This window comes from Vulpes lagopus, chromosome 21 (assembly GCF_018345385.1).
Source record: "Vulpes lagopus strain Blue_001 chromosome 21, ASM1834538v1, whole genome shotgun sequence".
Classification (NCBI taxonomy): Eukaryota; Metazoa; Chordata; class Mammalia; order Carnivora; family Canidae; genus Vulpes; species Vulpes lagopus.
The window spans coordinates 12388930-12415382 of NC_054844.1; the positions used below are offsets into that span (position 1 = coordinate 12388930).

Consider the following 26453-nt stretch of genomic DNA (forward strand, 5'->3'; position numbering starts at 1 on the left):
CTTTTCCTAAAATTCAAACTCTTCGACATGCCCTAAGGCCCCCATGGCTGCACCTTTGTGTTGGCCCTGAGTTCAGGGTGTGAGACTACAGGCCCTCAGCTGTGTGTGGGGGTCACAATGATACCTCTCTCACAGGGTGCATATACAGGGTACATGGGGATCACATAAGGCACCCAGCATGGTGTCTGCCAGGTGGTCAAGACTCAGTGTGCTTTCCCACTGATCTTCAGAAGGGATTGGTGTTCTGAACGGTTGCCAGGAAAGGTGATGACATAGCTCTTACCCCTTTCCTTAGCAAATCCCTTTTTTTTCCTTTTTTTAAGATTTTATTTATTTACTTATGAGAGACACACAGAGAGAGGCAGAGACATAGGCAGAGGGAGAAGCAGGCTCTCTGCGGGGAGCGTGATGCAGGACTTGATCTCAGGACCCTGGGATCATGCACGACCCAAGCCAAAAGCAGGTGTTCAACCACTGAGCCACCCAGGTGTCCCAGCACATCCCATTTTATGTCCAATGGGGAACCTTTCTTGGTAAGGATTCAAGCTCATTTTTGTCTCTTTCCTCACTGCTCACGTAGTAACTTTCTGATGGGTGCCAAGGTGGGTTTTTCCATTAAAATCTGTCCAGCTATCCCGGGGAGGGCTGCTGATAGGGCCAGGCCTTGGTGCATCCTGAGAGATCAGCATACTCTCCACACGTCCTGTAACCTGCTAGGCTCTTCTGTCCTCTTGCTTGCTTACACATTCTATTCCTTACTCACACATTCTGCTCCAGCTCAGCCACTTTCCCACCTGCCCCTCACAGCCTTGGGTGTGGTGGTGGGGGGTCCCTTTCCTTCTCTGCAGGCCAAACTGCTCATTCTTCTTCAATTCATGAAACTGGACCTCATTTTTTTGTCACCTCATCTTACCCTCACGAATAAAGCCTCCAAGCAGATTTCCTGCCTCCAGGGATGTGTATCAGAATGTGATGATTTTTCTCCTTGGTTTACTTTTGTCATTCCTGGAGCCCTTTGTAGATCACAACTGCAAACAGGATCCTCCACTTATGATTGTAGAATCACTGTGACATGGTCATGGTAAATGTCTATGATGTAGATGTATGCAAGCATGTGGTACATGCCCTTCCACCCCGGGATCTGTGGCTTTATATTCTGAAGGACTTTGGAACTAAATATGGGATTCCTGTAACAGTAAATATCATCATTAGTACTCATAATGATATTCCTTATAAGACTGTGCGGTCTTGGAAATCACTATACTCTGGATTGGTCTCAGCTGTTTTAAGTCAAAGATCTTTATTTTCAGACAAAGGCCTCATAAGAATCACAGAGGAAGGATCATGCACAAATCACATTTCCCTCCCTCAACAACAAAAACACAGGTTCAATAATTTTTAAAGATCAGTTCTGAGGGACCCAGAGAGCTGAGAGAATGTTTGCTGGATTTTTTCTCATCTACCACAGAAATGTCTCAGTCGGTTCGAAGGATGCTGCCTATCTTGGCTGAATTATTTCCCACCAGGAGAGAAAGAGCATGGACAAAATACACATGTTTCAGAAAATTGGCAGTACATGGCTTTGAAGGAAAGTTGGATTAAGCTAGAGATACAGTTGGAAGCTGTGCTCCCTCCTTCTCCCCTGAGGAAATGGAAACACAGAAACACCCGTCCGGGAAGTTCTAACTCAGCGCGTTACTCATGCTTTCACCAGCCAGACCTCATTGCGACGTCCGTAGGGCTTCATGGGAGGGTCATACCCAGTGCAGAAGTAGATGTCACTCCGGCAAGTGGCCGTGCCCTCTAGGGCAGTACGGAGCTGGGCGGCATGAGCTACGTAGTCAGCTTCCTTGGCATAACCACCAAATTGCCTGAGGGACAAAAGCAAGGGGCTGGTTAAGAGAAAACATGGTCTCCAAGAGAGGGGGATCTTTAAAAAAGAAGTTGTCACCTGCTGCTCTTACAAGCACACTAGAGTAGTGAGACTGCACATCTGCCACTTCCCAGATGGGTGGATTTGACCCCTCTGAGCCTCAGATGCTCGTTTGTACACCTGGGATATGCTGTCTTTTTCCTCCAGGGTTGTTATGAGCATTAAATACAATAATGGATGTGAAAAAACACCAACGCAGAGCCTGAAACATGACAGTCAAGTACTAAGTGTGAGCTTCCCTTTGCTTTCTGAATTGTCCCTGGGTGACAGTAGGCTGACCTTCCCCTAGGCCATGCCTTTACCCTTCTCTCTAACTCTCTACTGCCTTGGCAGCTCCTCCTCTTGGCCCCTCTTTTTTTTTTTTTTTTTTTTTTTTTTTTGCGTTTTTAATAATTTCTTGACATGGTAAAAGAATTTTACATTACGATCTAAGGGTGGTAGAGTAAGGAGGAGGGGCAGCAGAATAATCCAAAAAACAAAAAGGGAAAGTGAGAAACACATAGTGGGAAAAGGGTAGGGTTTTAGCTGGAAGGGATCTGGAGGGTGGGTAGGGGCACTGCCCAACTAAAATGCAATTGGTTTGTTACTGAGTACTATTCATGGGAAGACAGCATTCTGACTCCTTCTCTACAGCGTACTGGGAGTAAAAATGATGCATCTGGGTGGAAATATGATTGGGGATGAAGGCAAGGGGAAGAATGAGAGTCAGAAACAGACATGGAGAGAGTCGCTGGGGAAGGAGGAGGCTGCAGGGGCATTAGTTAAGGAGGAGCTGCAGCTAATGCTTCTCCCCCAGCAGATCCTTTCTGATGAGTGAGCACAGCAGAGCAGTGACAAGTAGCAGCTTTGTTAAAAAACAGAGCGACCAAAGGCAGGGACCCAGGGAAACCTTGGGAGGCCCCTTGGCAAGCTTTAAGCATACCCCAAATAAAGAAATCACTTCTAATAAACCCCTTTTCCTGCTCAAATCATGAAAGCCTTCTTTTTCTAGTAAGTAAAAAGACTTGCCTAAATCAGGCTTTTCTCTTAATGGCAGAAGGTGGTGACAGAGAAGGAATAAAGCTTGTCTTTTCAAGATGATTATTCCCTCCTTACGTCATCTGCCTACGCTCCAAAATTCATCCTGCGGCCTACCCTAAATATACCACTCTAAATCTGGGTTGCACTAAAATCTTTATTAGAGTCAAATATGTCCCCATTTCTAATGAGCTTTATGACTCAAAAGTCTGAATCTGCACCAGGCCAAGATTAGGCCAAATGCATTATTTTTGGTGGGGTTCTCTGAGTCACACTTTGCTCTTTTATAAGTGGTTAGTCATGCTCGACAAGCATTCAGTATGTTGATTACAGGGTTATTGATGTAAAAATACCGAGGATTTCATCTCTAAGGCATTGGTTCTTCCAACGTCTAGACAACTGCTATAGAACATGGACAGAACTGAGACCAATCTGGAATAGAAGAGGTTTGGTTCAAGTATCTTGAAGAAAGACTTTAAGGCAGATGAAGAAAGTTGAACTCTAGCTTCACTGAGGCTCAAATGAGAGGAAACTGGATTAAGAGACCGAGGATGAACATTAAGGAAAGAGTGTTCTGGCAATAAAAGCCTGCAAGACAATGCAATTATTTTCAGAGATTGTCTATGGATTGCAAACCACTTGCCTGAGACAGATCAGATGCTGAATGTAGGAGCAGGAATTGAGTGTCCCCTGTATCCCACACTCATGCTGTGACACTCAATTATTATCCTTGAAAACAAACCATGTTGGCTCTTAAGTCTACAGGGTTTTGGAAACGTCTAAAGAAGGAGTGGTCCTCAAATACCTACACTGATCATTTGGTGGCAAAAGGGCTAGTTGTATGCTCAGTCCTACCTCAGCCCCTTTCTAGCTCATGGCCTTGGGTAAATGCCTTAACTTCTCTAACCTTCAGGTCCTTCATCTGTTAAATCGGGCTGATTTTATCAATCTCAGAAGGCTGTTGTGAAGATGAAGGGAGACAAGATGGTGGACAGTTCAGCGTAGTGCCCAGCGCACAGTAAGCCCACAATGAACAGCAGCTATTACTGTTACTTTGCAATTGTTGAGAACAGCCATCTAGTTCCCTGCCTCCTGAGATGAAGGACATGACAGTGATCTCAAGTAATATCAGGCCAGGAAGGGCAGCCCGGGTGGCTCAGTGGTTTAGCGCTGCCCTCAGCCCAGGGTGTGATCCTGGAGACTGGGATCGAGTCCCACGTCAGGCTCCATGCAAGGAGCCTGCTTCTCCCTCTGCCTGTATCTCTGCCTCTCTCTCTCTCTCTCTCTCTCTGTGTCTCTCATGAATAAATAAATAGAATCTTTGAAAACAAATAAAAAATTAAGAAAAATATCAGGCCAGGAAGAGAGACTAGTAATGAAGAGGTGGCTCGATGAACAATCTCACCTTCTCGACTGGCCCTTCTCTCAAAATCTTATTTAATCTTTAACCCTGCTCCCCCTTCTCATTCTTTTTCCTTTTTTATCCTTGTTTTTTCTTTTCTTTTCACTCTCTTCCTCTCTTTCTTTTTTAATTTCTCTTTTTTTCACAGCACTTATGACCTTCTAACATACTATATAATTCATTTATTGTGTTCATTGTTTATGGTCTGAGTTTCCTGGTAGAATAGGCCCCATGAAGGCAGGGATCTTTGTCATGTTTTGTCCACTGGTGTAGCCTGAGCGCCTAATACAGTGCCTGACACATGTTAGATCCTTTGGCTAAATCAACAATTCTGGAGTAAACAACAAAAGTTAGTGTCTTCAGGTCTTCAGGTTGATAGACCTCAAGATGATAGTGCTTAAGACTGTTTGCCTCCATATTCACTCATTCATATAATAAAATCCGAAGCACACACTAAGGGAACAGTGGTGGGAATTCAAACAAGGAAACTGGATTGACTGGAGCCCACTGGGAAGAGCCTTGAATGCTATGCCAAGGATTTTGATCCTAGATGCAAAGGTGGACCTTGCTTTGAAAGTAAGGGCTGACATGATTGTGTTAGGTTGTGTTTTGATAGCTTTGGTGGCACTGGAGGGAAAGAGATGGAATTACTGGAGGCCAGGAAACAGTCAAGTGTGAGATGGCAAAGGCCTCTGGACAAAGGCAAACTTGACAGGTGACTGGATATGAGGGGAGGGCAGAGGGAAAGGGAGAAGTTGAGGATTCTCCAGGGCTTCCAGTGATATGGTTTGGGTGCATGTTGATATGAGGGTGTGTCTATGAAATATATTCGTGTACCTATGTGTCAGGCACTGCGCAAATTTCCTCCAACCTGGGAAAGAACTGGAGCCAGAGATCCTGATTTGGGAAGGAGGTGGGCCTAGTGACAGTTACTGGGAGTCCTCAGTGAGTGGGTACTGGCTATAATCATGGTAAGGAGGGAGACGAGGCCTAGATGGTGAGCAGACAGGGTGTCAGCAGGTCACTCTTGAGAATCCTAGTCCCCAAGTGGTGGGTGGAAGGAGAGCCCTTGGCAAGGGCCACGGGAGAAGGAGCTGTCTGAGAAATACAAGAAGACCCAGCAAGTGATACAGAGAATGTCATCATTTGGGGATTTTTAAATGCACTAAAAAAAACCCTCCCAAAACAACAAAAAGACCAATTTAAAAATATGTATTCCCAGGCTGACTGAGAAGCTGATAATGAGGATAAAAATTTCCTTCTTGCTTCATCATGGAAGCATTTTTCTAGAAAATAAGCAAGTGAATGGGTTATGAAACAGCAAATACATGTGTTCCTCTCACGGCCAGCCTAACCAACACGCCCTCACCCAGTCACAGAACTGCACAAATAAGCCAGAACACCAAACCCAACCAGGTGCATAGCCTTCATGTATAGGACAGAGGCCCAGTGCTAGCTCCTCAGCTCGTTCTGGGATAAGCCACCTCATTCCTCCCTGCCTCAGCTTCCAAGGTGTACACAGAGGAGAACACAGTGCCCACAGCTCTCCAAGCTCACAAGCACATTTGAGTGTGACTTCCAGAATTCTCATAAAGCACTCTGAGCTCCTCAAAGGAAGTTAACATGAAGTCTATACAATATTTTTGTAAGCCTATTAACAAGTCTCTGTCTCCATCTTCAAAGAAACTCTCCTCCAGGGCACTGTATTTTATCATCCCCCCCCCCCCCCCCCCCCCCCGCCCATGTCAGGGATCAGTATTTGGAAGAAAGAATTTGGTTACTATGGGAACCGAGTAAAGACACACAACCCCCTTGATTCCACACAACACCCTTGATTCCAGAAACACAAAAGGAGCTGTCTGGAAGCGTTTGGAACAATCTGGAAGAGTTTGCGGGGTGGGAATGAGGCAGGCATCAATGAGGTGGGCTAACAAATGGAGGCTTTGGGCCAAGGGAAAAAAAAAACAAAAACAAAATCATAATGGTTGAGGCATGCAGTGACATAGACAAAGAAATGGATGGTCTGAGCCTGACCCTCTGACTTGGTCTAGCAAATCAACAAATGAACACAAATTTGAGGGAGAGTCTGCTATGCACATAGCTCTGTGCTAGGCAAAAGTAGTGTTGAGACTAGGAGCTGATAATTCCAAGTCAATAGGAAAGAAGCTTCACATCATAAGGCATTTATTTCATTCAGTCAGACTGAACCATGCTTGCCAAGTTGAACATGACAGGGCACAAAACACAAGTGAGACACCACACAGTTGTAAAGATGATAAAGACGTCTTTCTACCCTTGTGAGGTCTCACTGTAGTGGTCAGGCCAGAAACACACATAAAAATTATATAAGGCAGAAGGAAGCACTAGAATGAAGGCAGAAGGTACAGATGGAATGCTCTGGGGGTGGGGAATAGGAAATGATTAGCTCTGACTTATAACATGAAGGGAAGGCATCATGGAAGACCTGATATTAAGCCATTGTTTATTGAGCATCTCTTCTTGATGTCAGCAATGAACACTATGACAAAAATGCCGGGCCTCACACAGTTTCCAATAAGCAGAGGCTGGAGAAGGGCCATGGGAGGAGCTGGGTGAGTGGAAGTGAATGCTGCATGTGTAGGTGTTCGGGGGGAGGTAGGAGGTTGGCATATCCTGAGAGCAGGTGGACACGGAGCAGGGCCACATCGTGGATTAAATGCCATGACAAAGCATTTTTACTAGGCTTCACTGCCTGGCTGGACATTTGGGAACCCAACTCAAAGTCTATCCATCCCCCATCTCATTTTATTACCAGCTGGGGCTCTGTTCCCAATCCTAACATGTGCCTAGGTCAGAGGCAGGTCAGAGGCAGGTCCGAGGTCCAAAGCAGAGTTGAGAGGCAGAGGGTGGTAGTAGGATTGGTCTCATGCTTTATGGCTGGCAGTGAGAAAAGGACACTGTAGAGGGGCAGAGGAGGAAGACTTAGAAATAATCAAGAGGACACAGCAATAGTTCAGGCAAGAGGAGCTGCAGATGGAAGGGAAGGCACGGTCAGGAGGTGACAAGGACTTGGCCAACAGCTGATGTGGAAGGTGAACGTGTCAGGATGCCATTTGAATGGGATGAGCAGGAGGATGGAGGGGACTTTTAGTGAAACAGAACACAGGGCATCAGGTCTGGGAGGAAATCCATTTTTGACGTATTGATTTGGGAAACCTTGGGAAGGTTTATGTGGAGACGCCTCCCAGGGAGCTGGTGCTTGGGAGATGCAGTAGCACCAGCTGTGTTGACTCGGGCTCATCCACCCAGAAATGGTGATTGAAGCTACTTCCAAGTAGCCATCCATAAAAGACTAGGGGTTATTTGACCAGTTGTGGGGGGAAATGGTGATTAGGTTTTTGATTCAGAACCTTGTCACTGTCAGGACTCTCAGAAGTGAGGAGGCTTCAGTGTCAGAGGTGCTCAAGAGACATTTGCCAAATGGAACTGAACCTGCCACTGAGCACACACATTACATGGCATACCTGCTGTATGTCTGTCCAGATGGCGCATAAGCTCCCCAGGGCCAGGGCTTCATCACCTCATTGCCTGTCCCTCTTACTGGGAAATACTTCATGCCAAAGTGTTTTCCAGTAAGAAATATGCTTCCCTATAGTTTCAATCCACAAATACCACTTTTCATCTCTGAAATAACACAGGCCTGAAATATCAGGGATATTTGTTTCTCGTCTGTTTTCCCCACCAGGATGTTTTTGCTGCCTCAAAGAGCGGATACTTTGCTTGTTCCCCTGCTCTATTTCAAGCACCAGAAACAATTCTTGGCACAGAAAAAGTGAATAATGAATACATGGGGTGTTTTTTTTGAATGAATGAATACATGTGTAAATGGCATCATCTTGGTCATCATGTTGAGTCTGATAAATGCTAAGACATTTCAGGGAGCTGGAGAGATGGTCGGGTTGGAGATATACCAATGGAAGGGTGACAATGGAAAAGGACCAAGATCTTTAGGGAGGACAGCAAAAAAGGAGAAATGTGGGGAAGGCAAGGACCCAGACTTTCACTAGCTTATTTATTGCCCAACTTTCAACTGAGCACTTACTAGAGGATAGCTCAAGCCCTGCCCTCAAGAATATTCTAGTGAGGGACAGAACAATGAACAAATGGACAAATGGGTTATATAACGCAAGTGAGAATAAGTAAGGTGAAGAAAAGTCAAGCAGGGTAAAAAGACAGAAAAGGAGGGGTGCTATTTTTGATAGAGTGGTCAGGTGAGGCTCCTTGAAATCAAGATGACAGAGTTTGGGTGTTGAGCAAACCAGAGGCAAAACTGTGTTATGTTATCCATGGCTAGGGCCTCCTGTGATTACAAATGGGTGCTGGAATTATCTAGGAACTTGGCTAACACTGATCTAAAGTGCTCCTAAGCAATAAAATGGAGCACCCTTTGGGTTAGCAGTTGGGCCCTTTCTTTCCAAGAGAAACAGGCTAACATTTACTGAGCATCTACCTAACGTCCAGCATTGTGTAGGCATCTATGGACACCATGTTTCCTCCTCACAACAACCCTGGCTGTTAGGTACCTCCATTCTGTACTTAGAGAAACCAAGGCACAGAGAGGCTTGGTAACACACCAGAGGTCCCATGGCCATGGAGCAGGAGAGCTAGGATTGGATCACAGGTCACCCTGACAATGAGATCATTGTTTCCAATTCTTTCTTTTACATTTCACCATTTCACTAAGAAATTTCATTACCATCCATCCTCTCTTGCCATTGGTCTCTGTTGAACCCAGTGCCACATTGCGCTAAGGAAGCTGTGCTGTAACCTAGGTGGCCTTTAGGGAACACAGAGGGACCTGGAATATGGCCACCCATATAAGTGTGAAGGATACTTCTATTGCATCTTGTGAATACTAAGATTCTGAGAGTGTTATTCCTTTTTAACCTTCTACCCACTGACAGGTAATATATACTACTAATAAATGCACAATCCCTTCTGAAAATCCCTTTCCAAGGTCATACAAAAGGGAGCCTGAATTAAGGATGCAAGGCTTTCATTTTAGAAGTAATTTTGCCATCAAATACACTTACCATGTATTTGAACTAGTACTTTTGCCATCTACTACCTCGTTCACTCTGCCTTCCACAGGAAGGGGCTTTTAAATGCACATTTGACTGTGCAGTGACACCAAGTGGCTAGCTGAGGAATAACACAAGCTAGTTTTAGGACCAGGTGTTAGGCGAAAAAAGCATCCACAGAGCCAAGCTAGACACTGTATTTATCGCACTCATCTGTTTAGGTTTCAGGGAATTAACAGCAATCTTCCACTGACCTGACTTTGATAGTAGCTTTTTTTCCATCCCACCATAAGGAACCAGGGTTCCTTGGAGAAACAGCTAATTCCAGCTTTAGGGCAAGAAATGCCAAAATGTGTTTGCAACACTTTGTCATACCAGAAGCCAAGGAAGCTACCATAGAGTACTAGAGTCATATCAAAAGGATGAAGAAACCAGTTTGAAGAGGCTCCCACTGGCCAAAGATGGGACAATTTCAGCATCAGTAAGAACAACTGAAAGAACAGAAACACATCAATTATGTTTAAATTCGTATGTTTATATTGATGCTCAAAAAACAGGGATCACCATCACCCTGCCTGTAGAGGAAGTTCAGGAATGAAATCATTCTTCTGAAAACAGACAAAGAGAAGGCAACAAGCTAAAGAGAAGGTATCTTGCCTTTTCCCTGTGACTCCGACTCAAGGAAACCAAACAGCAGATGAGGGGAGGTTTCTCTTTATCAAAATATTCCAGCTAATAAATGAAGGAAAGATAGACACATTATCATTTTTACAAACTCTATTGAGGCAAGGCATCTAAGTAAGGGTGATCTACAGCCACTGACATCACAAAAACAGAGGCAAGCAAACGTTATGAGTCCCTGATGGCGGTATACACCATTACTTATGAAATATCCTTGTTGAAAGCGCCAACCTATATCTGACCATGCCTCTGGTTCTAACTAATAATTTACAGGCAATGCCAGAGACAGAGAACATGTTAAAATGCCAATGGAAAGGTAGTCTGCAAAATTCAGACTATGGGAAACAATAGGACAAATGATCCATAAGTAGCAATGAAAAATGAAAAGGTGTGGTAGTGAGAAAAGCCACAGGTTAGTAAAAGCTTAAAAGGTACACCAGATAATTGCAATGGATGGATTTTATTTGGATCCAGGTGCAAACAAACTTTAAAAGCAAATTACCAGATAGTGGCAGAAATCTGAACCCTGGACATTTTATATTATTATGACACTAATGAAATGGTGTTAAAACTTTAGGAGGAGTAAGACATTATGATTGTCTTTATAAAAAGTTTTTTGTAGCCACACTGAAGTATTTATGGATGAAATTAATATAATGTCTGCAGTTTGTCTCAAAATAACCCAGCAGAGGGGCTGGGTGGCAGTTGTGAGGGTACACATGACACAAATCTGCCCTGGAGTTGAGTTAATTATCACTGAAGGTGAGTGATGAGTTCCATAGGATTTCATTACCTTATTCTATCTTGTTATAAGTTTGAAAATTTCCATACTAAAAAGTTAGGGACAAAAGAAAAGCATCGTGCCAATTCATTACCCTGGCTCTGGTAAAAACACCAGCCCTGTCTGCTTGAAGTCTGCTTGAAGTGAACTGATTTAATTATGCCAATGCTATTCCTTACGAAATCAAAAGGGGCAAAGGGAAAAAATAATTACTGAAACCTACCACAGGTCATACATAGTAAGTCATCTGTAAAAACAGACGCATTTTAGTAAGTACTAAAAGATATTCTTTAGTAGTAATCCTATGAGGTAGGTTGTTACAGGCACTTAGCAGATGGGGAAACTGTCTTAGGCTCAGTGACTCCCTGAGCATCATTCTGGGATTCAAACAAAAATATACTTGTTCATCAGGGTGTACCAGCTTGCCTCCCAAGACTCGAGAAAGAGAATGGAAAAGAGGGAGCAGGAATAAGGGTGAGACAGAAAAGACACAGCACCCAAGGTTTAAGGAGGCACTCACTCTCAGTGCCAATCCTGCACTTAGACAGCTGTGCACTTGAAAGTGGGTGCCTCCTTAAATTCTGTACCACCGCCACCACCTCGCTTCCCCACTCTAGTCCTTGCCCTCGGGAAAGATAGTCTGTTCCTAGAGTTTGCTTTCTCTGCAGCCTCTGTAGTGAAGGCTGGAGAGTCTGAATGATGGATGGCTGGAGTAGAAGAGCTAGGGGCCCCGCTGCAGTACACTCACTGTCCTCTGGGGGGCTCTGCAGCACCTGGCCTAGGGCTGCTCAGAGCATACAAGCTCACATTCTCAGCATTAGTGTCAGTTCCAGAGAAAGTTACGTGTTCAGGCCCAATGCAAGATTATTTGTTAACCTATTTTTCTTTAGGTTTTTCTAGAGCAGAACCAAATCCACACTTATAGTTAATACTGGTAAAGTTCCTGGTCTGTGACTGTACATGGTTCAGCGTTTGTTACAATGTAGGATTTTAACAAATGGGGAGTCACTGATTATCTACAAGAGACTTGTTTTTTGAAGAGTTCAGACCCAAAGAATAAAAATATGTAACCATCTGCCACCCAGTTATGCTCTATAGTCAAAAGAAATATGACCTCAAATAAGGCCCTGGAAATAGGATGAGAATGATAATAGGATGCATGTGTGCTCTGCTCAAAGGACCATGGATAGTGAACAACTAAGGGGGTGGCAGTCCAGTTCTGGCAAATATTCCTTGTTGTCTGGCATTCAAGGGGAGCATGGAATAAAAAAGGAGGTCCCTCAAGTCCTATATATTCATATACTCATTTATGTATTCATGACCTCAAACTAGAGTTTGGCTTAGATATTCCTGGAGTCTCCCAGAACCCTACTGTGGCTAATGTAGGTGCTTAGCTTAAACTGAGGGGATACTCTATCCAAGTCAATCTGGCAACTGGCAAAGTATTTATTCAGATACAATGCAAATGTTTGTGTGCTATAAGCTAAAGAGAATGAAATGAGAAATTGTCAGGACTCGGTATTTCTTAACTTAATTCATCAACAATATAAATTAATTAGAAAAAAATCCAATTTGTATCAAAAAGAATAAAATACCTAGGAATAGGGGTGCCTGGGTGGCTCAGTCAGTTAAGCATCTGCCTTCAGCTCAGGTCATGTTCCTAGAGTACTGGGATGGAGTCCCACATTGGGGTCCCTGCTCAGCGGGGAGTCTGCTTCTCCTGCCCCTCACCTTGTTCATGTTCTCTCTCTCTTTCTCTTGCTCTTTCTCTCTATCAAATGTATGAATAAAATAAAATAAAAAATATCTAGGAATAAATTTAACCAGGGAGGTAAAAAATCTATACACTGAAAACTCTAAGACATTAATGAAGAAAATTGGAGAAGAGACAAATAAGTGAAAAGATATTCCAAGCTCATGCACTGGAAAAATTAATATTCTTAAGATGTATATACTATGGAAAGCAATCTACAGATTCAATGCAAAATCCATCAAAATTCCAATGGAATTTTTCCACAGAAAAAGAAAACCAACTCTAATATTTGTATGGAACTACAAAAGACCCCAAATAGCCAAGCAACTTTGAGAAAAAAGAATAAAGCTAAGAATATTTCCTAATTTCAAACTGTATTACAAAGTTATTGTAATCAAAACAGTATGGTGTTTATATAAAAATAGGCATATAGATCAATGAAACAGAATAGAGAGGTCAGAAAAAAACTCATGTATATATGGTCAACCTACCTAGAATTAAGAAGCCAAAAACAGTGTCTTCAATAGACAGTGTCTGGAAAACTGGACAGCAACAGGCAAAAGATTGAAATTGGACCTCTATCTTATACCATACACCAAAATCAATGTAAAATAGGTTAAAGACTTGAACATTAAGACCTGAAACGATTAGATTCCTAGAAGAAAACATAAGGAGTAAGCTCCTCGGCATTAATCTTGGCAACAGTTTTTTGTATTTGGTGACAAAAGCAAAAACAAATGAGTTTTTGTCAAACTAAAAAGCTTCTATATAGCAAAGGAAACCATCAGCGTAACAAAAAAGCAATCTACTCACTCAATGGGAGAAAATGTTTGCAAATCATATATCTGATAAGGAATTAAAAGCCAAAATATATAAAGAACTCTTATGACTCAATAGCAAAAAAGCCAAACATTTTGATTAAAAGATGGGCAGAGGATCTGAATAGACATTTTTCCAAAGAAGACATACAAAGGCCAATAGGTACATGAAAAGGTGCTCAACATCACTCATCACTAGTGAAATACAAACCAAAGCCAAAATGAGATACTACTTTACATCAATTAGAATGGCGAATATCAAAAACACAAGGAAAAACAAGTGTTAGTGAGGCTATAGAGAAAAGGGAATCCTTGTGCAGTGTCGGTGGGAATGTGAATTAGTGCAGCCACTGTGGAAAACAGTATAGAGGTTCATCAAAAAAATTAAAAGAACTACCATATGATCCAACAATTCCACTTCTGGGCTTCTGGGTATATATATATATATAAAGGAATTGAGACCACTTATAAATTTTTTTTTTTTTAAAAAGGAGGAAATCACTATCTTGAAGAGATATTTACACTGCCATTGTTCACTGAAGCATTATTTACAATAGCCAAGGCATGGAAACAATGTAAGGCCCATCAACAGATGAATGGATAAAGATGTGGTATATATACACAAAGCAATATGATTCAGCCATTAAAAAAACACAGAAAATCTGCCATTTGTGATAACATGGATGACCTTAAGGATATTATGCTAAGTGATATTTCAGAGAAAGGAAAATGCTACATGATCTCACTTGTATGTAGAATTTAAAAAAAACAACCACACAACCAAACTCATAGGTAGAAGAGACTGGTGGTTGCCAGAGATGGGATGTGGGTAGGGAATGGGAGAAATGGGTAAAGGTGGTCAAAAGGTACAAATTTCCAGCTATAAGATAAATTTGTCCTGGGAATGTAATAATGCAAAGCAAGGTGACTATAGTTAACAATACTATAATGTATGTTTGAAAGTTATTAAGAAAGCAGATCTTTAAAGTTCTCAACTCAAGAAAGAAATAACTATGATGGATGTTAACTGAACTTACTGGGATGATCATTTCATAATATTTATATATATCAAAGCATTTTATGTTGTATACTTTAAGTTAATATATGTTAATTCTATCTCTATAAAACTGGAATAAAATACACATTTAATGCAAATGCTCACTGCAGATGATCAAGGAGTGGTTATGGAGATCAGATGTTACCCTTGGATGCCTAAAGAATCATCTCCTTACAGGGAATAGACAGTGATGCTTTCCCTCTCCTCGATCTTAATGCTGTCATCGGTGGGAACCGGTGGGTTGCTTTGAAACTGGTTTGGAATCCGGAACCAGACTTTTAATTTCTTCTGTAGGGAGCCATCATCACCAGGAAACACAGCAAAGGAAACAGGAACTGTCATCCCCATTCCGATTCCTGAAAACATAAAAACCCACAGAGTAAGATGGGTATTATAGACAGAACTTGTTCAGGACTGTGGAAGATCTGCTAGTCTCATTCTTCTTCCAAGATAGTATTTTTTGTTCTTGAAATTAATAACAAACCTTTTTAGGCATTAAAAAATATATAGTCAGATACATTTTAAAAAAACTCTTATTTGTGTATATTGGAAATAGGACTGTAGTGACCCAACTCATTTGGAAAAAAATTATTTGGTAATATACATTAAGACTATAAATATCCTGGTATCTAATTATTTTCTATTTAAATATAAATTTTAAGCAAGTAATCCAAAATATGGAAAAGGGGCAACCTGGGTGACTCAGCAGTTTAGCGCTGCCTTCAGCCCAGGGCATGATCCTGGAGATCCGAGGTGGAGTCCCACGTCAGACTCCCTGCGTGGAGCCTGCTTCTCCCCTTGCCTGCGTCTCTGCCTTGATCTCTCTCTCTCTCTCTGTCTCTCATGAATAAATAAATAAAATCTTAAAAAAAAAGATCAAAATATGGAAAAGGCTAGAGGTAATAGGATATTCATTGCAGCAGAATTAATAATTGTGAGAGACTGGGAGCCATATCAATGTTCCAAAAAGAATATGTCTAAGTAAATTATAGACACATGATGCAATATAATGTAGCTATTAAGAATCAGACTTAAGAAGACTATTGAGCAATAGTGGAAAATAGTTATAAGTAACAACAGAAAGATATATAATTGCACAAACACTATGATTACATTTTAAAGGTCTATTAAAAAGCTCTAAAGAAATACATTCAGAAGACAACAATGATCATATTAAAAAAGATGGATCAGGGGTGCTGTTTTGTTATTTTCAAGATTTTCTTTAATGAGTTTTATCATTTAAAAAATTTTTTTAAAGACATGTATTTATTTAAAGGGGGGAGGGGCAGAGGGAGAGAGAGAGAGAGAGAGAATTCCAAGCAGACTTCATGCTGCTCATAGAGCTGTGGGGCTCAATCTCAAGACCCTGAGATCATGACCTGAGCTGAAATCAAGAGTCAGATGCTCAACCAACTGAGCCACCCAGGCACCCCCAGTTTTATCATTTTTATACATATTGTCTTCTTTAAAAAAAAGTTACAACAGTACTATGAAGGAAAATATTTTTTTTTCTTTTTTTAAAGATTTTATTTATTTATTCATGAGGGACACAGAGAGAGAGACAGAGACATAAGCAGATGGAGAAGCAGGCTTCCTGCGGGAAGCCTGCTGTGGGACTCGATCCCAGGACCCCAGGATCACGATCTAAGCCAAAGGCAGACACTCAACCACTGAGCCACCCAGGTGCCCCGAGAAGGAAAAGATTTCTTCCTGACCTCCTACTAATTGACTTATTGTCCAAAGCCTGGTTTCTTTACTACCAAATGTTACTGAGGTTAATACCAGTTTCTGACTTTCCAAATTATCAGCTTGAAAAAATATCCATAAAATTAAACATCACATCTCTTTTTTCACCTCATTTTCTGACCCATTTTGGGTTTGCACTGATTCTAAAGAGTAGTCCAAATTAGAGAGCTTTAGAGTTAAATTCATATTTAAACATGGTTTACATATTGACAGGTACACTTAAACTTCAGGTTCATCATTTTAAAAATACCCCTATCCTCCAGCCAGCATAAAGTGCCAAGTCTAAGAATGGAGTAGCCCCCAAATTCTCAGACCCTTCATTTGCCAGAACAGAGCTAAGGACCTGCCATACTCATTATTCACTAAGCCTCAGTACCCCACAGATTTTGAGCGATCAGAGGACTGAGCAGAGATATTCAGCCTGGAGGCAAGAGGTCTCAAGTCTGAGGCTGGCCTGGCTCTGTGACTTGGCTTTCTTCATTCAGTCAACCAATCCAAAGGTACTATCAGAGCTGTGGGATTAAAAAAAAACCCAGAGTGTCTATACAGTTCACACCTGGACGAGAAGCATCCATCAGTAATATGGAGCAGGGATACCGCCTACTGGTGGGTAGGCAGGGATGACATTGGTGTGGTCCCCTAGAGCATCCTGTGCACACAGTACAAGTTCACATGCTACTGAAGCAGGTGGTGACAGGTGCCCTGTGGCCCCTCGCTGTATTTTCCCCTGATGTCACGGGACCCAGCAAGCTTTCCTCTGAGACCAGAGTCACATCCCTCAGGGATACTCACCCTTGTCATTGGTGCCTCCCACGTACTTCATGACTTTGGGCATTGCTTCCCTTAGACCCTCATCCACAGGCTTATCAGTCACTTCCACTGTAGCAAACCGCCCACCTTCACAAGTCCTTTCCTCATAGGAGACTTCTTCCTAGACACAGAATACACATGCTTAAGAGATTTAAAGTGGCAACCTGTGATCACTCTAGAAGCTGTAATGGTGCAGTTATAAGAACTGCTAAAGAGCTTTATTTTATTTACTTATTTTTATTTTTAAAAAAGATTTTATTTATTTATTCATGAGATACACACACACACACACACACACACACACACACACACACACACAGAGGCAGAGACACAGGAAGAGGGAGAAGCAGGCTCCATGCCGGGACCCTGATGTGGGACTGGATCCTGGCTCTTCAGGATATCACCTTGGACCAAAGGCAGGGGCTCAACCACTGAGCCACCCAGGCATCCCTAGAACTGCTAAAGAACTTTCCATAACGAACCTGGGCGTGGTGACAGGGTAGAAGAGACAGTATGAGTATGAAGGGCCATGAGAAAAAGATTCTGAGATTTCTTACAAATGTACTGTCAGCAGAAAAAGCTTCAAATAATATCCTCAGGGAGCCAAGAGAAGATATGCGTCCCAAGCCACTCAGAACATCCCTAGAATGCTATCAAAATAGAATGTTTAGAGATAAAAGAGCTTTTAGAAATTGAAAATAGGGGGTCCCTGAGTGGCTCAGTGGTTTAGCATCTGCCTTTGGCCCAGGGCGTGATCCTGGAGTCCTGGGATCGAGTCCCACATTGGGCTCCCTGCATGGAGCCTGCTTCTCTCTCTGCCTATGTCTCTGCCTCTCTCATGAATGAATAAATAAAATCTTTTTTAAAAATTAAAAAAAAAGAAATGAAAAATTCAGTAGAGAAGTCAGAAGATAAACCTGAAGGAAATCTCCCAGAAAGTCAAGTAAAAAGCAAAGAAGTAGAAAACAGAAAAGTAAATCAGAGGATCAAGCCAGGAGATCCAACTTCTGAATGACAGGAGAGCCAGGAAAAAGAAGAAAATTGGAAAGGAGGAAAGAAGGAGCTGCAACAATAAGGCCACAAACTCTAAGGCCCCAGGATTAACGTCATTCTAGAAGCAGAGCCACAGGTCAAGAAGGATCAGAGTAAAGTTCTCTTCACTCTGTACTCCCAGATGCAACTCCTCATTCCCATTCATCTAAATTGTACCGACTCCCCTGAATGCCCATCGCTACTGCCACTTCCCCAGAAAGCCTTCCTCCCTGGCAGGACCCCTGCTGATCATGACCACTCTCCATGCAAGTTTCTGTCCTAAGGTCATTTTCCTTTGCCCAACAGACCCACACAGCTCTTCTTTACCCCCTCCTCCTTGCCTTTTGGTATCTCATATAATTTTGTATTCCTTAAACATACACTATAAGACAATGTTTTCCAAACTTGAAAAAGAATCATGATCCAAAACAAGAAATGCAGTTTTACATCATGCCCTGTCAAGAACATCCACATGATTGAAACAAAGTTTCACAAGATAATACTGTACCCTGATGGAGGGGAGGCTTTCCAATACTACTGGCCTTTTCTTTCTTTCCTGTTGACTTCTGCTCTAGTCAAGTGAATTTTATTCCATATTCCACTAAGAGAATGGAGATGTACTCTATATTGATTTTGCTATCTGGTAATGGAATACTGGTGCAGGTTGAAAAATCTGCTATAAAGTCTTTGTGGACCAGAACTATACCATGGAGTATCATAAACGATCAGGTGTTTGTTTAGTGATTAAGGAGCTGCCTCTCTTACTAACAATTATGAAAAACAGACATAGGAAAAACAGTTCCTATGAACTAAAAGAGGACTTGGCTGCCCTAGCTGGGCAAACAGGCTTCCCTGTCACATCCTAGACTGCAAGTTCTCAACTCCAAAGGTGATAGGATGACTCTCTGGAGGTGGGTAGGGCTGGCAGGCTAAGGGGCCTGTACAGTCTGAAAAAGTACATTTACATTATAATTTTATGTTTAGAATGAAAAAAATACCTTTTTTTTTTTTTTGTAATACACAATTAAAGGAGAATAGTGAGAAAGGGGCTGGGAAAATCTGAAAGGTTTCTGAGTGCCAATTTCATCAACTTCCCTCCACATGGAGCCAGGAAAATAGCTCCAGAAGCTGCAAATCCACTGTGGCTACTAATTCTGAGGACTGCTATGAGGTCCTCCCCTTGCAAAGTGAAACATTTCCAAAGGACCTTCAGTAGCAAATGATGTATAAATCTGGGGAGTTTTGACCTTTCTTGGTTCTGTCATAGTAGAAACTAGATTCACCCCTCATTTGTTGGCCCATTGAGTCTTGCCACTTATGTTTAAAATTCTAGAAAAGCTACTCTGTAAATCACAGAATTTTCTGCCTGAAAGAGGTTAAAGTTCATCCAATCCAACTAATTTTCTCAAAGAGGAAATGAAGAACCAGAGGAATAGAATTGCCCAAGAACACATAGTTATTAAGTGGTGAAATGGGAACCAGAATTCCAATCTCCAAACCTTGGTCTGATGCTTACTGCAGGGCTCTACACTCCATGGGGGACAATGTGAGTGCTTTTCAGCATCTTTCTTTAGCTATTGAGTTAGTTCTTTCTGATAGACATTTGTATGTCTGTGTCAAACTCAGAACAGGGGCATCAGAAGTCATTTAATGCAGCTTCTTCTCTCATAGATGGAGAAACCAATGACAAGCTCTCACTGGAGAAAAGAGCTGTTTGGCTCTTTCCTTTCTTATTCATTCAACCAACAACTATGGAGTTTCTACTATGTGCTGGGTACTGTGCCAGGTGCTAAGAGACAGAGATGAAAGACACAGTCTCTGACATCAGGAAGGGTATGGTCTAATAGAAGCAGCCAGGAAAAAGGGTTATAATCTCATGATATGTTTAAGAGAGGCAGGGCACTGTGAGAACACAGAGGAGGACTACTTAGGTTATTTTGGGGGCATGGGTATGTGTTTATGTGTCTGGCTAGGTCAGGCTGACTTCAAGGTGCTCATAGATCATTTAGCTAGACATTCAGTCACTGATGCATTGACTTATTGAGGAAGTATTATTGAAAACCTCTGCCAGGTGCTATGGATTTGGAGATTAATATGATATGGGCAGTCTAGTGGAGTGGTGAGAAGATTATGAAATTATTTTATGATGCAGTAAATTAAATGTTCTGATAGTCTGGGGAGGGTGATTTCAGTTAGCGGGCACCACAGGCATAAAAGAGCAGAACAGAATAGTGTGCTGCAGGCAAGGAATACAAGTGGCTCACTGGGGCTAGAGCAAAGGCTGTCAAACCAGGAACAGCAAGAGAGGGGCTGGAGATTCTGACAGAGGCCAGACCTCCGAAGAACTCAGGCTGTCATAGGGAGGATTTTATAACCATTGTTCCAGTGACGGTGAGCTGAGCACAGGTTGGTTTCAACTACCCCAAATTAGTTCAACTGGGGCACCTGGGTTAGGCTTAGGTCACGAATCCAGAGTCCTGGGATTGAGTTCCACATTGGGCTCCCTGCTCAGAGAAGAGTCTGCTTCTCCCTCTGTCCCTCCCCCTGCTTGTGCTCTCTCTCTCACTCTCTCTCTCTTAAAAAAAAAAAAAAAAAAAAAAAAAAAAGTAGAATCTTAAAAACAAAACAAATTAATTCAACGGACTTTGTGATCCAAATATGGGATTTTGAGTGGGAGGGGTCCTGGAAGAGAAAGGAGTTCTGGGGATGGTATAGGTGATCTGTGCTCTCAGCCTGTTCCTCAGGCAGACAGTCCAGGGCAAGGGAAGAAAGGCTGACAAGAAAGGAATCCAGTTTAATTCAGAGAGCCAGGGCCCCCATGATAATTCTACCAATCTTTATGGCTCAGCTCCACCTCCTCTTCCTGAGTGATCCCTGCTTCCTATGAACTCCAAAGGTGGATAACAAAGACTAAGGTTAGAAAGGCCCTTTCACATCTATCACTTCACCTGCCTTCTGTTACAGATAAGCAGCTGGACATGTAGGTCTGGAGCTCAGCAGGAGACTAATATAGAGATATAACTTTGAGAGTCATCAGTAAAAGGGGAAATTAAAGCTAAAAGCCCTCATTCACCAAGTTCTTAACCTATCCCAGGTGGTCCAAGTACCACCTAGCTTCTACCTACCTTGCCAACTATACCCAGAGTACTTCCTCACTGGCCTTCCACTGTTTCCTTCAATGCCATGGTCAATCCTGCCCCAGGACCTCTGTACTTGCCTCTTCTTCTGCCTGGAATATCTCTTTCCTGTCTCTGCCTGATAGACCCCACTTATCCAGAAAGTCCCAACCTAAAGGTCACTCCTCAAAGAGGATCCTAATCGAAAACAAGTTCCCATGAGATTTTTTTATAGGCTCCTGTACTTTCACAACACAATAATAATGTGTTTAATGTCCATCTGCAACCATAAGCCCCTTGGGGTCAGAAGCAATCTGTGTTTACCACTGTTTCTCTTAGCATCTAGTACAATGTCTTGCATATAGTAGGTACTATAAGTATTTGTGGGAAAGGACGCTGTGGAGTAAAGCCTGGTTTTACTCTAATGACAAGGAATACAATAGAAATAGCTGAGTAGACAGATGAGAAGTCAGTCTAATTGTATCTATGCTGGAGCAAAGCAAACTCACAATATCCTAAGGTGATACTCCGGCAGGTCCCATCTGTTTTTATAGCATCTATGTCTATAAACTTTCATTTGAACCATGGGATCATTGTGAAGATTTAGGTTTGAGAGATGGATATTATAAAACTACTCTAGTTCTCCAGGGAGCAGAATTTAGAGTCTTCTCTATCTCTGTGGAAAATAAAGCACCTAGGTTAACACAGCCAACACGTTGGATTCTTCAAATTTAACGTCTTTAGTGTGTGTACTTGTCATATGGAACATAATAAGCCCACCTTTGTCCCAGATCCAGCCAGTTTATGCTCCCAGTCAGGTGAGGATTTGGCCCACGGCCACCAACACCAATTTTCAATGTTTACTGGGAACCCTGGTCAAGTTCAAATTCCAGACAGGGATCTTGCAACAATGCCTCTTGCTATGGGCTTTGCAAGGCCCTCTGCATCAATTTTTTTCCTTGCTACCTGCTATGATAGGTATACATGTTGATTCTGGAAGCCAGCCTTCTCATTATAAGAAAATAATCTGGGCAGCCTGGGTGGCTCAGCGGTTTAGCACCACCACCTTCGGCCCAGGGCGTGATCCTGGAGTCCTGGGATCGAGTCCCACGTCAGGCTACCTGCATGGAGCCTGCTTCTCCCTCTGCCTGTTTCTCTGCCTGTCTCTCTCTGTCTCTCTCTGACTCATATGAATAAATAAATAAAATCTTAAAAAAAATAAGAAAATAATCTAACTCAGTACTTGTTATGTGTCAGGTATTATTTTTAATATTTTGCACAGATTCGTTCATTCAATCCCTCCAATGATCCTGAGAAGAAGTGAGTGCTTTTATCTTTATTTTCAGATGAAACTGGATGCACAGGGGGTTAGGTTACAGTGGGCAAGTGGTAGAGCTCGGATTCAAACCCAGGTTGTCTGGTCCTAACCAACGTGCACAGGCTGGAAAAAAAAATCCCATTAAGATGTCAGCTATTAACAACAGTCCTGCTCTGAGCATCCACACACCCACCTAATCCAACACAGAGAGCAATGTGCCCTCCTTCTTCCTGAGGCAATGTGGGAGGCACCTGATAAGTTATGCGGTAGCCTGGACCTCGCCATCACAATCAGTCCTGAACATCTGGTATGCTTAAACCTGAGCTACACAGGGCCTGCTGTCTGTCATCAATTTGCCCAAGAAAGTGGGCAATGGTTCCTGACCCAGATGCTTTCCAGGGCAAGAGAGATAATTTCAGGGAGGGTCTGTCTTCAAAATAATAGCCCCCTGAATTTGTATATATTTTTTAAAAAAGGCTTATAAGTATCTTTGAATAGTTAAGTAATTGTCACAGGGGCACTGTCATTCTCATATTACAGTTGAGAATACATATTCAGAGTTCAGAGTGGTTAGGAGGTTTAAGTAGCTTACCCAAAGTTACCTGTGAAACTGATGGGAAGCTGACCGTTACCATACCCAACCAAGTGCTAGGTATTTTGTTGAACAACTTATAACTGGTTATCTCATTTAAACTTCCAAACATTCTTATTTCCTCTCAAGAGTGGTTCCAGAGGAGTTAAGTAAGTTGCCTGTGACTACACAGTTATTAAGAGCAGAGCTGAGTTCTGATGTAATGATATCACTACATTTGTAGGGTGTATTAGTTTACAAAGCATTTTCATGTTTTTAAAAGATGTGATATTTTTCGTTACTCTGCAAGTAGATGGGAGAGATTTTTATACCCAGTCTGCAGCTGCAGAAACTGAGATCACTCAGGTTAAATGATTTGCATCAGCCTGGTAGCAATATCGCCTACGGTGCCATACTCCCATCAAATGTTGAGGGAAGATGCTTATCAGGGAGCTGTATTTATCCCTAGAGGAACCAAATCAGTGGCAGGTGACACTGTATCACTAAGGGTCTAACAGTAAACAGAAACTACTAGAGTATTTTGAACTAAGGCACTTTGTTTCAAGGAATTAATTTCACAGATAACAGAAGTGCTGAGTTGCCCAACAGGGAACAGTGAGGCAACCCAGACATGAGTGAGCACCCTAGGAGACGAAGAGGGAGGATTCTGTTACCTGAGCTCAGATACCTGGATCACTCGATGGAAGCTAGAACCATGGTGGCCTGTTTAGAAAAAGCCAGAGCTACAGAGAAACTCTTGGTGCCAGAGACCCGATAGTTGGGAGGAGAGGGAGAAACACCTTCTTCCCTTCCTCCCACCCTCTTATCTCCCACTGGTGCCTCCCACTGGGTGAACCTCACTGCGAGTCGACTGACATTGGCGCCCAGGAAGCAAGCAACTGGAATCAACCCCCACTGCAGACTCCAGACTGAGACGCAGGGAACGAGCCAGGGAGGGATCTGAGGACAAACAGGCAGCAGAGAAGCCCAGACCTTGCGTTGGCCATTGTCCCCCCAAAAGACCAAGTGAGCTGGATTCCACTACGGAAAGGAAAGCACTCGGGGAGCTGTTGGTAACATGTAGATTCTTTAAGCATTAGGGCCAACAAGTACCCTAGATAGCGCTGGGCCTGATCCACAGACTGGCATGCACATGGCACACAGTCACCGTCTAGCCACAGACAGAGCCTATGGCCTGCAGTTTGCAAACATTTGTAGGCAGTTGCCAACAGTTGAAACTGACATGTTTGCCCCACTCAAAACCACAGCCTCATTCCTAAAATTCCCCACTCCTGCCTCCCTTCCTCACTTGTTTTTTTTCACAGCCCTCATCACCATCTGATAAGGAAAGATATATTTGACCTGTTTGTGTGTTAGCCACTAAAAGGTAAGCTCCACGAGGCCAGAAATTTTTGTTGGTTTTGTTCCTTGCTTTATCCCTACTGCCTGTAAGAGTGACTGGCGCACAGATGGCATTCAGCAAATAGTTACTTGTTGGATAAATTAATTTTAACTAGGGAGAGCTCACATGAAGTCCGGATTTCTGGTTTTCCTTAAAAATCTGGCAAGCCTGGTTTGCATCACTGCCTAACAAGATTACTGCCTCTCCAGATGGGGCTCTGAGTTCTCTCTTGGTTTCGCTTCAGTCCCCACCTTGCCTTAGAGTCTGACCCAGCCAGCTTCACTCATTTCCATAACCTGCCTGGAGGATTGTAGGCATCTGCAGATGTCACCCCTGATCTGGCCTAAACTTGGTCATTCCAGTGGCAGCTGAGGGAACTCAGATGAAGTGTCAGGCCTCTGGTTATAGCTGCTTGAAGTCCAGACTAGAGTCTGGTTGAGGGCTTTTGTGTGACCATCATAGTACTAAATGCCAGAACCTGGCCCCCAGACAACACAGTCCTTAAACATGCCAGGTTCTGAGCGAGGAGGGGAGTATACCAAGTGCATGAAGTACCTGTTTGCAAGGAGACTATCGTCCTGTTTGCAAGGAGACTATCGTCTAGTGGCAGACTGTTTTCAGGGGCAGTCCAATTCGCTTGTTTTAGCACTGATGTAAATCTTGGGAGGTGGGGGATAGAGCAGTTATGCTTCATTCACCCATCCTGTACTCTAGGACCCAACTCTGGGAATTCCACTGGCCCGCATACCATTTTATAGCTCTGGGCCTTTGCACATACTCTTCCCTTTTCTGTGCACTCTTAACATCCCGGAGGCCCAGAGAGAGGAAGTGTCTTCCGAAGGCCCCCCCCCTCATCAGCCCCCTGGCAGGATGGCTTGTGCCTTCCCCATGCTCCCTCCCTTGCACATACACCTCTGTGGAGCACAGGTCTTGTTCTTTTACACTCATTGCTCCTGTAGTTGGGAATTTTTTGCGGACATGAACCTTTTCGGTCTCAGCAAACAAATGCTCAGAATGCCTGGGATGTTAAAATGAACCAATGCATTCAACAGGCGCTGTTTTGTCGCCACCCCGGGAGCCCGCCCTCGGAGCAACCTCCTCCGGCCGAGCCCTCAGCCTGCTGCTCGGAACTTCCCTTACTTCCTCCTTCCCAGCTCCCGTGCCGGGCGCCAGGGCACTGGACGGCCGTGCCCCCCGCCCCCGGCAGAGGCCAAGACGCACATTCTGGGGCAATCGCCGTCCCACCGCCCGTCACAAGCCGCTCCAGCCCCGGTCAGGGTGCGGTGGGGGGCGCAGCCCGCTTCAGGCCCTCGGCAGCCCTGCGGGCCTACCTTGCCCCCTTGGCTCACAACCTGCCAAGGCCACGTCTCTACGCTCCCGAACAGCGAGTTCTTGATCATGCCCAGCATGGCGAGGCTGCAGCGCTCCGGACGCACCGGCCGACTGCGGGCTGCGAGGGCGAGGGGGCGGCGGGCGCCTGGGACTCCGCCCCGCGGAGAGGCGTTGGGGGCGGGGCGGGGCGGGGCGGGGCTCGGGGCGGGGCTGGCTCGGGGCGGGGCTCGGGGCGGGGCTCGGGGCGGGGCGGGCTCGGGGGACCACGCCCCTCCGCCGCCGCCGGCCCCTCCTCCTCCGCTGAGCCTGACTTTCCGCAGGGCCTGGAGGCAGATTCTCCTCCATCTGGGGTTTAGGCGGCCGTGACTTTCTACATCCCTCCCTCCCTCCCCCACTCAGTCCACCCGGGCTTCCGCTCTCAGGTACCTGAGCGCCAGACTTCCAAGCCTCTGGATTCCTCTCGTGCTTATTTTTTTGGCCTCCACCCCAAGCCTCTGCCCCCAGCACGTACCGCACGGACAAGATTCAATCTCCGTCGTCCCCGCCCCGAGACACCTGATTGCTGCATCTCCACTGATAGATATCCTGGTTTCTTTCCCCCTCCACCCCATTACCTCTCACCTA

At 43.8% G+C, this 26453-nt stretch overlaps 1 protein-coding gene across 1 annotated transcript; it reads right to left on the bottom strand.

The window, feature by feature from the left end:
- Nucleotides 1–1281: 1281 nt before the first annotated feature.
- Nucleotides 1282–25981, bottom strand: HEBP1 (heme binding protein 1). The gene is made up of 4 exons (XM_041736973.1): nt 25829–25981; nt 17041–17179; nt 14678–14858; nt 1282–1871 (listed from the first exon to the last, which is right to left on the bottom strand). The coding sequence occupies exons 1-4, from the start codon at nt 25904–25906 to the stop codon at nt 1700–1702; spliced, it is 570 nt and encodes a 189-aa protein (XP_041592907.1). The 5' UTR covers nt 25907–25981; the 3' UTR covers nt 1282–1699.
- Nucleotides 25982–26453: the final 472 nt, after the last annotated feature.

Bases quoted from the DNA above. Each gene is read 5' to 3' on its own strand.
- HEBP1 (XM_041736973.1), bottom strand. From the start codon at position 25,906: ATGCTGGGCATGATCAAGAACTCGCTGTTCGGGAGCGTAGAGACGTGG. The intron at 14,859-17,040 runs GTGAGTATCCCT...TTATGTTTTCAG, and splicing joins GGGAGGCACCAATGACAAGG to GAATCGGAATGGGGATGACA. The intron at 1,872-14,677 runs GTAAGGAGATGA...TTTGTCCCTCAG, and splicing joins AGCATCACTGTCTATTCCCT to GCAATTTGGTGGTTATGCCA.